This window comes from Cynocephalus volans, chromosome 4, assembly GCF_027409185.1.
Source record: "Cynocephalus volans isolate mCynVol1 chromosome 4, mCynVol1.pri, whole genome shotgun sequence".
NCBI classification, from domain to species: domain Eukaryota; kingdom Metazoa; phylum Chordata; class Mammalia; order Dermoptera; family Cynocephalidae; genus Cynocephalus; species Cynocephalus volans.
The window spans coordinates 146,461,397-146,475,496 of NC_084463.1; the positions used below are offsets into that span (position 1 = coordinate 146,461,397).

At 36.9% G+C, this 14,100-nt stretch overlaps 1 protein-coding gene across 2 annotated transcripts; it reads right to left on the reverse strand.

Moving 5' to 3' along the window:
- Positions 1–4,109: 4,109 nt before the first annotated feature.
- Positions 4,110–13,646, reverse strand: LOC134375022 (olfactory receptor 4C5-like). 2 transcript variants are annotated; one of them, XM_063093151.1, is made up of 3 exons: positions 13,293–13,599; positions 6,686–7,277; positions 4,110–4,125 (listed from the first exon to the last, which is right to left on the reverse strand). In XM_063093151.1, the coding sequence occupies exons 1-3, from the start codon at positions 13,597–13,599 to the stop codon at positions 4,110–4,112; spliced, it is 915 nt and encodes a 304-aa protein (XP_062949221.1). The 2 variants fall into 2 exon arrangements, with proteins under 2 accessions (XP_062949221.1, XP_062949222.1); XM_063093152.1 differs by lacking the exon at positions 4,110–4,125 and having other exon boundaries at positions 6,646–7,277; positions 13,293–13,646.
- Between the last annotated feature and the right edge of the window lie 454 nt (positions 13,647–14,100).

Here is a 14,100-nt window from a genome sequence, read left to right on the forward strand (position 1 = left end):
TCTTTCCGTTGATCTAGCTTTTGTTGTGGGTATATGGTCCATCTGCAAAAAATCACAGTATTTCTCGGTGATGATATTTTTTATTTAGTACTAAAATATTCCAGCACTTCTTTAACCCTGGTCTCCAGGATTGATGGAGCTCCACTTCCACTCACCTCTGCTATTTTGTAGATAGTTATAAAGAGGAACAGAAGAGGTTAGATTTCTCCTAATTCATGTTAATTGAGCAACGACACTACTTTACAAATACCACAATAAAAGCAAGATATTATGATAAATGTAGACATGCGGTCGACTTCCAAACTTCCTTTCTGGCAATGTTAGATTTCTCCTAACTCATAGTAATGAAATAGTGACACTACCTTACAAAGGCCACAATAAAAGGAAGTTGGTGTTATGAATGTAGATGTGTAGCAGGCTTCCAAATTTTCTGGCTCTAAAATTCTTGCAGATAGCTTTTTCTTTTTCACTTTTTGGGATAAATTTCATCAATAAGAATTATTTTGGAGTTATATTTGTCTGTTGGCATGACTATTTACAGATACATAAACACAATATACTTTTAAAGGTGGCTGCACATCAGATATTAAAAGTGCCCGAGGTGACAAATATTTGAGTGATGTATATACCAAGTGCTGTGATGTGATCATTGCACAGATGAATGTACCCAAATACTGTATTGTACTCCATAAATACATACAATTATCATGGGTCATTTAAGAAAAATAATAGAAAAAAGAAAAAAGTGCCAAACTTTACTAATTCTAAGCAAGCTGCTTTCCATGATCTGTTATTCTTTTCTGTCCAATGAGTGCATGTGTCACAAAGATAGAGACCCTGCTGCAGATGAATTTTCTTCCTTCAAAATGCCTAGGATCTCTCTCTCTAACAGCTTATTGAAAATTTTTCACTCGACAGCCCTGGATGTTGTGTCTGGCTCAACATGACCCTTTCTTGCTCATTCTTTCCACATTTTTGATGTGGTCATGCAAGTGGTTGCAAAGTTCCCTGAGCAGTGTGCAGTATTTCACTGCCTCCTCCTCCTTTTGTGCAGCTGACAGTACAGGGATTGAAACCGGGATCTCAGTGTTATCTGCACCACGTTCTTACTAACTGAGCTAACCTACCAGCCCCAGTATTCAGTATTTCTAAGTTTTTTTGTAGTCTTGGTCTTTCATCATACAGAGAATAGACATATTTCCTTACGCACATTTCACAAATGGAGTTAAATGAGTCATGAAGTTTCCCTGAGTTTCCTATTGACATGACAGAAACGTTAGGGTCACCTAAGATAGTGCAGTTTTCCATTTGGCATAGTTTTAATCTATTAAGATGAACTTGAAGTGTTCATTGCTAACTAGTGGAAATATTGAATATATACAAGAATAGAGTTTTTTCTTTTGAATGATGTGGACATGGATTTTCAAGAGTAAGTACATGTTACAAAAAAGCATATGATATTTTATGCTTTCTTTTCTTTTTCTCCTTATTCCTTTAAGCCCTGCCAAAACATAACTACATAATTTTCCTGAAAAATTCTGGACAGAGAAATCAGCATCATAACCTCTCAGCTTCAATAAAAGTGAGGAAAAATATCTTTAGTTTTCTGGAAAGATGTCCCTGAGTTTTTTTTTTTTTTTTCTATCACATTATCTCCTATAGGTGGTGACAGTGTGATAATTTTTAATGGATTTAATTCACAAATTTCTAACTTCAATATAGCAACACAGAAGGCATGAAAAGGGGAACAACATTTCAAACCATTACAAACAGAAATCTACAGAATCAGTCTGCTTAGTCAGACATGTTAATCACACTGTTGTAAAGTGTCTTTAGTAGTTCTTAGCATCTGGTCTAGCAAATTACAGACAGTGTTTTCTATGGATACGTTCATGTCATTATGTCAAAATTGATTTTCAGAGCAAAATACCAAACTTCAAGTCAAATATAACTCCAAAATATTATTTCATTGAAGATAAATTGGCTAAATCAAGTTAATGTGTCTAAAATTTAGGAAAAAAGATTTAGTTTATACTGATCTTGTTCTAGCTGACTGTGGATTCCTCTGTTTTTAGATTGAGTCCTGTCATTGCTTTCTTCTTCCTTGGGCACATGCAACACAACCACAACTAGACTTGTCACAAGAGCTGACAAGTGGGACGTGGGCATTTTCTCTCTCTAGACAATGCTCCGTATTTGGACATTTTGGTTTGTTTTGGTTCCTATTATCAGTTTGGATTTACTCAGGAAATGAGCTGTTTCAGTTAGAAAACTTCAATAACTATAGGATTTAATTTCTACTCACTTTCTTGGTTTCCTATCAAAGTATAAATGAATCCTATATATATTTATATTTATTTCCCCAGATCTCTTAGAATTATATTCAGCACAAATAAAAAACAATGGAATAATGCCAAATCACCTGATTAGGGCTGGTGCAAGCTCTTTTCATGTCCTTTCCTTATAAAGTCACAACTCCACACCCATGATAACCTACTCATCCATTAACCCATTAATGGATTAATCCATTCATGAGAGTGGGGCCCTCAAGATTCAGTCACCTCCTGTATTAGTGTTTCTGTTGCTTATAACAGATATACCTGAAACTGGGTAACTTGAAAAGACATGTCATGTATTTCTTACAGTTTCAGAGGCTGGGAAGTCCAAAGTCCAGGGAATAAAACTAGTGAGGGCCTTGTTGGTGGAGACTCTCCAAAGACACACAGAGTATCACATCACACAATTGCTGAGCAGAGAGAGAGACTAAGCTCCTAACTTGCTCTCTTTATGAAGCCATCATAGCCATGCCCATGACCACCACTGAACTATCAATGGATTAATCCATTCACTAGGGTATGGTCCTCACAATCTAATCACCTCTTCAAGACCCCACCTTTTAATTGCCATAATCAGATTTCCACCACACATTGTACATAATTACTGAAAATCAATGTTGTACCCCACATGTATGTATAATAAAAAAAAATTAATTCCTTGTTGGGATTGAACCTATAATAATAAGCCTTGCATAAAAAAAAAAAAAAAAAGCCCAGGACTGGTTGCTTTAGGGGTGAATTCTATCAAATATTTAAAAAACTAATACCAATTCTTTTCCAAATCTTCCAAAAATTGAAAAGGAGGGAATACTTCCACACTCACTTTATGAGGCCAGCATTACTCTGATACCAAAGCCAGACAAAAATACTACAAGAAAAGAAAATTATAAGCCAATGTCCTTGATGAAGGTAGATGCAAAAATCTTCAACAAATATTAGCAAACTGAATTCATCAGTACTTCAAAAGGATCATTCACTATGATCAAGTGGGATTCATCCCAGGGATGCAAGGATGGTTCAACATATGCAAACCAGTAAATGTGATTCATACATTAACGAATGAAGGACTAACACCATATTATCACTTCAATAGATGCAGAAAAAGCATTAGAAAAAATTCAATATCCTTTCGTGATAAAAACTCTCAATAAATTAGTATAGAGGGAATTTACCTCAACACAGTAAAGGTCATGTATGACAAACCCATAGCTAATATCACACACAGTGGGAAAAAACTGGAAAGCTTTTCATCTAAGATCAGGAACAAGAGAGGGATGCTCACTCTCAACTCTTCTTTTGAAAGTAGTATTGGAAGACCTAGCCAGAGCAATTAGGCAAGAGAAAATGATAAAAGGCATCCAAATTGGAAAGGAAGAAGTTAACTTGTCCCTGTTTACAGATTAAATAATATATAGAAAACTGTATTTTACTAAAAAGCTCACAGAACTAATGAATTCAGTAAAGTTTTAGGATACAAAATCAACATACAAAAATCAGTAGTGTTTCTATACACTAAATGCAGACTATCTGAAAAAGAAATCAAGAAAATCCATTACAATAGCTACAAAAAAGATAAAATACTTAGGGATAAATTTAATCAAGAAGGTGAAAGATCTCTACACTGAAAACTGATCTAAGTATTCCTGTTCTCTTTTGGTTTCCATTTGCGTGGGAAACCATTTTCCATCCCTTTTCTTTCAGTCTCTGTGTGTCCTTGCAGGTAAAGTGAGTCTCTCCTAGGCAGAATATAATTGAGTCTTGTTTTTTATCCACTCAGCCACTTTGTGTCTTTTGTTTGGAGAATTTAATACACTTATCCTCAAGTAATTATTGACAGATTATGACTTGCTACTGCTATTTTGTTAATTGTTTTCTTGTTTTGTAGATCCTTTCTTTTCTTTCTGTCTTACTGTATTTCTTTGTGGTTAAGTGATTTTTCTCTGGTATTATGTTTTGATTTCTTGCACTTCAAATATTTTTTCTGGATCTGTTATAGGTTTTTCCTTTGTGGTTACCATGAGGCTTATGAAAAACATAGTTATAGCAGGTTATTTTAATCTGATTAACAGCTTAAGTTAGATTGCAAAAGAAAAATCTGCATTTTTATTTGTTACCCTGCACATTTTGAATTTTTAATGTCACAATTTACATCTTTTTATATTGCATATTCCATTGTGAATATATGTCACATTTTCTTTATCCATTTATGTGTTGATAGACATGTGGGTTGATTTCATATCTTGTCTGTTTTGAATAAAGTTGCAATAAACATGGGGGTGCAGATATGTCTTTGACATACTGATCTCCTTTCTTTTGAATATATACCTAGCAGTGGGATTGCTGAATCATATGGTAGTTCTACCTTTATTTTTTGAGGAGCTTTCACACTGTTTTCCATAATAGCTGTACCAATTACATTTCCACCAATAGTGTGCAGGGTTCCCTTTCCGCCACATTCTTGCCAACACTTGTCGTCTTTTGCCTTTTTGATAATAGCCATTCTAACAGGTGTGAGGTGAAATATTATTATGGTTTATATTGAATTTCTGTGATGTTTAGTGATGTTGATCATTTTTTTCATATACTTATTAGTCATTTCTGTGCCTGCTTTTGAGAAATGTTTATTTAGTTTGCTTTGCCCATTTTTCAATTTGCTACTGAGTTGTTTGAATTCCTTATATATTTTGGACATTAGCCCCTTATCAGATGTATGATTTGCAAATATGTTCTCCCATTCTGTAGGTTGTCTCTTCACTCTGTTGATTGTTTCCTTTGCTTTGCAGAAGTTTTTAGTCTGATGCAGTCCCATTTGTCTATTTTTGCTTTTGTTGCCTGTGCTTTTGGGGTTACGTCTAAAAAGTCATTGCCCAGACCAATGTCACGAAACTTTGCTTCCATAATTTCTTCTAGTAGTTTTAGTTTCAAGTCTTTAACTTAAGTCTTTAATCCATTTTGAGTTGATGTTTGTATATGTTGTAAGATAAGTGCCTAATTTCATATTTCAGCATGTGGATATGCAGTTTATTTGAAATAAATTGTTTACTAAATTATTGAATATTAATCTGTATATAATATATACTTAATAATATATAGGCATGACTATGGAGTCATTTATATTAATTCAGTCCTTATGAAGGTAGAAGTGAAGTTGCTAAGATTTGCAGGATTTCTGAATTGGCCCAATATAGATTTTTACATCTAGTTTTTTTTAAAAAGTATTTTTTAATTGAAACATAATTGAATATATATATTTGTGGGGCACAGAGTTGTCATCAGTATTTGTGTATAATATGTGATGATCAAATCACTGTCATTAGCATGTTCATCATTACAAATCATAATTTTTCTTTGTGTCCATTACCTAATGTCTTTCTAAACTTTTTCTTAGAATTGCAGTGTGTACATCACAAATTACTGCCAATTTAATTGGTCTGCAATTGGTTTAAATTCTCTATTAAAATTTGAATGTGCAGAATTTCTGCCTTGACTATTCAGATGTCATTAACTCTCTTTTGTGCCACCTATTTTTGTTCCTATTAGCTAAGGCACAAATCTATTCAATAAAAGCTATTTTGGGGATGAAGTGGTATATAAGATATTTTTGAAAGAAAAAGTGCTCCATGAAATATCTTCTACCTGAGAAATCATGTAAAGCTCATTCTATGGCCGTACCTGGAACAATTAAATATCCTTCCTTGGCTTTAGGCAGAGAAGATAATTTATTCTGAGAAGAATCAGATTATAATGTAAATAATGTCACCCGGAGCTTTGCAACAGAGCAGCATTAATTTTTGGATAAGTCCTGGCTTAATGATTCTTATTCCTCAAAACCCATCCATTTCTGGTTGATCTCTGTCTCTCACAATAATAAGTGTACCTTGATTTCATTAGTTGGAATTGCAACTATGCACTTCCAACAAAATACTTAGCCATTAGGGATTTTTGTTTAAATATTTTAATTACTTGTCCTGTTAGTTATATAATCTGTACCTAAAGCTTTGCAGATAATTGTTCTACTGAACAATATATAAACTCATGGATTTTCCATATATTGTGACATTTTTATGTTGACTAAAAATGCCCCTTTGATCAACAATTTTTAAATACCAATGAGTGTCTAATTGGAAGAGACTTAGTCATCATTTACTCAAACATTGATTTTTTTTTTTTTTTTTGAATCAGGAACCATTAAAAATTCCAGAAAACAAGAACAAAATTTACTTAAGCTCACATTTCCTGACTTTAGGACCACTATCCTTTCCATTAGTCACACTTGTTGAAATATGAATAGATTTTGTTTTTATCTTCTCTATTCACAGGAATTGTTACTGGAGATTATTCTGTGGCTGCAGAGCTTCCTCATGGCATTTTTCACTTCTGCATTTCTAAGGGTATAGATTAAAGGGTTTAACATGGGTGTCACCACAGTGTAAAACACAGCCACTGCTTTATCAATGGGGAAGGTGATCATGGGCCGAAGGTACACAAATATGCAGGGCACAAAGAATAGGATGACTACAGTAACATGGGAGGCACAGGTGGAGAGAGCTTTCCGCTGTCCTTCCATGCTATGAGTCTTTAGCGAGCAAAGGATGAGAACGTAGGAGATGATAAGAATAGAAAAAATGAGCGTACACATCAGTCCACTGTTGGCAGCAACAAAGAGTCCCAATATGTGAGTGTCAGTGCAGGAGAGTTGTAGCAGAGGGAGAAGGTCACAGATGAAATGGTCAATGACATTGGGACCACAGAAGGGCAACCAGACCATAAAAAAAATTTGAATCAGAGCATGAAGAAAGCCCCCAGCCCAGGCCACAGCCACCAGAAGGCCACATACCCGCCTGTTCATTGTGATCATGTAGTGCAGGGGTTTGCAGATGGCCACATAGCGGTCATAGGCCATCACTGTGAGCAGGATGGTCTCAACTCCACCAAAGAAATGTCCTGCAGACCATCTCTGCGACCACCAGTTTGGAAAAAAGCCTAACGAATTTCTGGTTGGGAATAGTGTGGTAGGAGAGTTCCCAGGTCCGCTTGAACCTGCCAGAGAGCAGGCTGCAGGCGGGCACTAGACTCGGTTTATACCGGGGGGATACAAAGGTGAACAAGACCCGAGAAAGATCTACACAGTGCTACAAAGGCACCCAGAGAGACCGGTCGTCGGTGCCTAGCAGAAACCTGGTAGACTTCCTGGGCGAGGCAGTGCTGAGCAGGGTCTTGAAGGCCCAGCTGATAGACGAGGGGTGCAGAAGACACACCCCAGCCCAGCACAGTGTGCACAGAGGGGGGAGACGTGCGGCCAGGGAGGCGGAGACTCGACAGAAACCACACACCCGATGGGGTCGCCACTGCACGATCTAACAGCCTGGGCCAGAGCACACTGAACGGGGAGAAGTCCGGTACAGAAAGTGAAAGCTCAACAGAGATCACACACCCTGTGGTACGTGATCCACCAGCCCAGCAGAGTACAAGCTGACCAGAAAGGTGGATCCCCGGAGAAGCCCTAGACCCGAGGCAACCACACACACAAGACACTAGAGGCCAACTGAGCAGTCACGGCGGGAGCCATACCAAATTGGCAACCACAGCAACATCCTAGTTAGTCATTAGTCTCAAACCGGTGGACTGTGAAACCCCCTGCCACAATGAATAAACACCAAAAAAAAGACACCAGAAATACAAAAAATCAAGAAAGTACACCACCAAAAGTTAATAAATCTCATACTCTAGATCCTATAGAACAAGAAGCCCTTGAAATAACTGACAAGGAATTTCGAGTGATAATTCTAAGGAAACTGAATGAGATACAAGAAAACTCAGCTAGACATCATGATGAAATGAGGAAAAGTATACAGGATCTGAAAGAGGAAATATACAAGGAAATCAATGTCCTGAAAAAAAATGTAGCAGAACTTGCTGAACTGAAGAAGTTATTCAGCGAAATAAAAAACACAACGGAGAGTTTAACCAGCAGGCTTGTCGAAGTTGAAGAGAGAACCTCTGAACTTGAAGATGGGCTGTTTGAAATAACACAAGCAGACAAAAAGAAAGAAAAAAGAATCAAGGACATGGAAGAAAATCTGAGAGAGATATCAGACAACCTCAAGCGCTCAAATATCCGAGTCATGGGTATTCCAGAAGGGGAGGAAAATGGAGATTCCATTGAAAACATATTCAACAAAATAGTGGCAGAAAACTTCCCAGGTATAGGAAAAATCACAGATCTTCAGATCCAGGAAGCTCAACGATCGCCAAACGTATTCAACCCAAAAAGGCCTTCTCCAAGACATGTCATAGTCAAATTGGCAAAACTCAGAGACAAAGAGAGAATCTTAAAAGCTGCAAGAGAGAAGCGTCAAATCACCTATAAGGGAGCCCCAATCAGGTTAACATCAGACTTTTCATCACAAACCCTAAAAGCTAGAAAGGAATGGGATGATATTTTCAAAATACTAAAAGACAAAGATTGCCAGCCAAGAATACTCTACCCTGCAAGGCTATCCTTCCGAAATGAGGGGCAAATAGTATATTTCTCAGACAAACAAAAACTGCGGGAGTTCACTACCACAAGACCACCCTTACAAGAAATCCTCAAGGGAGTACTGGGTTTGGTTCCTGAAAAATAACTACCACTGCCATAAAAACCTAAGAAAAATCTAAACCCGCTAGTACAATAAAAATGGCATTCATGAAGAGAAAACAAGCTAACAAAAACACTATCTACAACCTAAGGAACCAACAAACAAAGAAACCAAACAGTAAATCAGAAAGCAAGGAACAAAAGACACCTAAGACAACCAAACAACTAATAAAATGCTAGGAATAAATCAACACCTTTCAATAACAACTCTTAATGTTAAAGGCTTAAATTCCCCAATTAAAAGACACAGACTGGCTGACTGGATCAAAAAGCAGGACCCAACTATATGCTGCCTACAAGAGACCCACCTCACCCATAAAGATTCACACAGACTAAGAGTGAAAGGATGGAAAAAGATTTACCATGCAAACAGAAAAGAAAAACGAGCTGGAGTGGCTATTCTTATATCTGACAAAATAGACTTTAAACTAAAAACCATTAAAAGAGACAATGAGGGACACTACTTAATGATAAAAGGACTGATCCATCAAGAAGACATAACAATCATAAATATGTACGCACCCAATGTTGGAGCAGCCAGATTTATAAAACAAACGCTATTAGACCTAAAGAAGGAAATAGACACTAATACCATAATAGCAGGGGACCTGAACACTCCACTGTCAATATTAGACAGATCATCTAGGCAAAGAATCAGTAGAGAAACACAAGATCTAAACAAGACTCTAGACCAATTGGAATTGGCAGATATCTACAGAACATTCCACCCAACAACCTCAGAATATTCATTCTTCTCATCAGCACATGGATCATTCTCCAGGATAGATCACATATTAGGTCACAAATCAAGTCTCAATAAATTCAAAAAAATTGGAATTATCCCATGTATCTTCTCAGACCACAATGGATTAAAACTAGAAATTAATAACAAACAAAACTCTGGAAACTATACAAACACATGGAAATTAAACAGCATTCTACTTAATGACATATGGATCCAAGAAGAAATCAAGCAGGAAATCAAAAAGTTTATTGAAACTAATGAAAACAATGATACATCATACCAAAACCTGTGGGATACTGCAAAAGCAGTATTGAGGGGAAAATTTATTGCATTAAATGCTCACTTCAGAAGAATGGAAAGATGGCAAGTGAACAACCTAACACTTCACCTTAAAGAACTAGAAAAACAAGAACAATCCAATCCTAAAGTTAGCAGACGGAAAGAAATCATTAAGATCAGAGCAGAACTGAATGAAATTGAAAACCAAAAAACAATTCAAAAGATCAACGAATCAAAAAGTTGGGTTTTTGAAAAGATAAATAAAATTGACAAACCATTAGCATGGCTAACAAAAAAAAGAAGAGAGAAGACTCAAATAACAAAAATTAGAAATGAAAAAGGCGATATTACAACTGATTCATCTGAAATACAAGGAATCATTTGAGACTACTATAAACAACTATACGCCAACAAATTTGAAAATCTGGAGGAAATGGATAAATTTCTGGACACACACAAGCTCCCAAAACTGAACCGTGAAGATGTAGAAAATTTGAACAGACCAATAACAATAAAGGAGATTGAAGCTGTTATCAGAAGGCTCCCAACAAAGAAAAGCCCAGGACCAGATGGATTCACAGCAGAATTTTACCAAACATTCAAAGAGGAATTGACACCGATTCTTTACAAACTATTCCAAAAGATTGAAACGGACGCAAATCTCCCAAACTCATTCTATGAAGCAAACATCATCCTGATACCAAAACCAGGTAAAGATATAACCAAAAAAGAAAACTACAGGCCGATATCCTTGATGAATATAGATGCAAAAATCCTCACTAAAATACTAGCAAACAGAATACAGCAACACATACGAAAAATTATTCATCACGATCAAGTGGGATTCATCCCAGGGATGCAAGGTTGGTTCAACATACGCAAATCAATAAATGTGATACACCATATTGATAAACTCAAACACAAGGACCATATGATCATCTCTATAGATGCTGAAAAAGCATTTGATAAAGTTCAGCACTCATTCATGACAAAGACCCTCTATAAGTTAGGTATAGAGGGAAAGTATCTCAACATAATTAAAGCCATATATGACAAACCCACTGCCAATATCATCCTGAATGGGGAAAAGCTGAAAGCTTTTCCTTTAAGAACAGGCACTAGACAAGGATGCCCACTCTCACCACTCCTATTCAACATAGTGTTGGAAGTACTAGCCAGAGCAATCAGAGAAGAGAAGGAAATAAAGGGCATCCAGATTGGAAAAGATGAAGTCAAACTGTCCCTGTTTGCAGATGACATGATCCTATATATCGAACAGCCTAAAACCTCTACAAAAAAACTGTTGGAATTGATAAATGATTTCAGCACAGTAGCAGGATACAAAATCAACACACAAAAATCAGTAGCATTTCTTTTCTCCAATAGTGAACATGCAGAACGAGAAATCAAGAAAGCCTGCCCATTTACAATAGCCACCAAAAAAATAAAATACTTAGGAATTGAGTTAACCAAGGAGGTGAAAAATCTCTATAATGAGAACTACAAACCACTGCTGAGAGAAATTAGAGAGGATACAAGAAGATGGAAAGATATTCCATGCTCTTGGATTGGAAGAATCAACATAGTGAAAATGTCCATACTACCCAAAGTGATATACAAATTCAATGCAATCCCCATCAAAATTCCAAAGACATTTTTCTCAGAAATGGAAAAAACTATTCAGACATTTATATGGAACAATAAAAGACCACGAATAGCCAAAGCAATGCTCAGCAAAAAAAATAAAGCTGGAGGCATAACACTACCTGACTTTAAGCTATACTACAAAGCTATAATAACCAAAACAGTATGGTACTGGCATAAAAACAGACACACTGTCCAATGGAATAGAATAGAGAATCCAGAAATCAACCCACACACTTACTGCCATCTGATCTTTGACAAAGGCACCAAGCCTATTCACTGGGGAAGGGTCTGCCTCTTCAGCAAATGGTGCTGGGATAACTGGATATCCATATGCAGGAGAATGAAACTAGATCCATACCTCTCACCGTATACTAAAATCAACTCAAAATGGATTAAGGATTTAAATATACACCCTGAGACAATAAAACTTCTTAAAGAAAACATAGGAGAAACACTTCAGGAAATAGGACTGGGCACAGACTTCATGAATACGACCCCAAAAGCATGGGCAACCAAAGGAAAAATAAACAAATGGGATTATATCAAACTAAAAAGCTTCTGCACAGCAAAAGAAACAATTAAAAGAGTTAAAAGACAACCAACAGAGTGGGAAAAAATATTTGCAAAATATACATCTGACAAAGGTTTAATATCCAGAATATATAAGGAACTCAAACAACTTTACAAGAAGAAAACAAGCAACCCAATTAAAAAATGGGCAATAGAGCTAAGTAGGCATTTCTCTAAGGAAGATATCCAAATGGCCAACAGACATATGAAAAAATGCTCAACATCACTCAGCATCCGGGAAATGCAAATCAAAACCACATTGAGATACCATCTAACCCCAGTTAGGATGGCTAAAATCCAAAAGACTCTGAACGATAAATGCTGGCGAGGCTGCGGAGAAAAAGGAACTCTCATACATTGTTGGTGGGACTGCAAAATGGTGCAGCCTCTATGGAAAATGGTATGGAGGTTCCTTAAACAATTGCAAATAGATCTACCATACGACCCAGCCATCCCACTGTTGGGAATATACCCAGAGGAATGGAAATCATCAAGTCGAAGGTATACCTGTTCCCCAATGTTCATCGCAGCACTCTTTACAATAGCCAAGAGTTGGAACCAGCCCAAATGCCCATCATCAGATGAGTGGATACGGAAAATGTGGTACATCTACACAATGGAATACTACTCAGCTATAAAAACGAATGAAATACTGCCATTTGCAACAACATGGATGGACCTTGAGAGAATTATATTAAGTGAAACAAGTCAGGCACAGAAAGAGAAATACCACATGTTCTCACTTATTGGAGGGAGCTAAAAATTAATATATAAATTCACACACACACACACACACACACACACACAAACCGGGGGCGGGGGGGAGAAGATATAACAACCACAATTATTTGAAGTTGATACGACAAGCAAACAGAAAGGACATTGTTAGGGGGGAGGGGGGGAGGGAGAAGGGAGGGAGGTTTTGGTGATGGGGAGCAATAATCAGCTACAATGTATATCGACAAAATAAAATTTAAAAAAATAAATAAACAAAAAAAAAGAAAAATAAAAAATAAACAAACAAAAAAAATTTAAAAAAAAATAAATAAAAAAAAAAAAAAAAAAAAAAAGAAATGTCCTGCAAAGAGCTGAATCATGCACCAACTGAAGGAGATAGTTTTCTTTTCAGTTAGGAGGTCAAATATCATCTTGGGGGCCACGGTAGAAGAGCAACAGCCATCTATGAAGGACAAGAAAGATAGGAAAAAATACATGGGGGAGCCCAGGGCTGGGCTGGAGGTGATTGTCACTACAATGAGTAGGTTGCCTACCAGGGTGAAAGAGTAGATGACTGTAAACACAGCGAACAGCAGTTTCTGCACATCTGGGTTCTGAGTCAGGCCAAGCAGAATGAATTCTGTCACGTTGTTCACTCGCTCCATGAATCCAGTTTGGCATTTGGATAATTCCCTTTTCTGCAAATAACACAGGGACTGTAATTGTGGCAGATACATTTTGGTCAAGCAAATAATCTCTGTCAGGATTGTTTTAACACTGACAGAAACCCTAATCAGATATTCCCAAGACTTAAAGTTGGGCCATATTATTGGTCACATAATGAACACATTATATAGCCCTCTTCTATCTCACACATAGACACACACACACACACACACACACACACACACACACAAGCACACAGTGATTCATATACACAAGCACGGTTTTATGATGCTGACACATCAGGCACCCTTCCTAAAATTGTACATGGATGGCTATTTTCCCAGTCACTGCCACAGTATTTTCTCTCACAGAGAAACTGGCAGGAATAAAAAGAGGACCTAAAGGAGGAGCAGAGCCTTGAATTCATGAGAGTTTACTCTCTGGTGTTTCTTCTCTAGTCACTCATGCTGCTGAGACTGTGATGCAGAGTTTGTTATTCT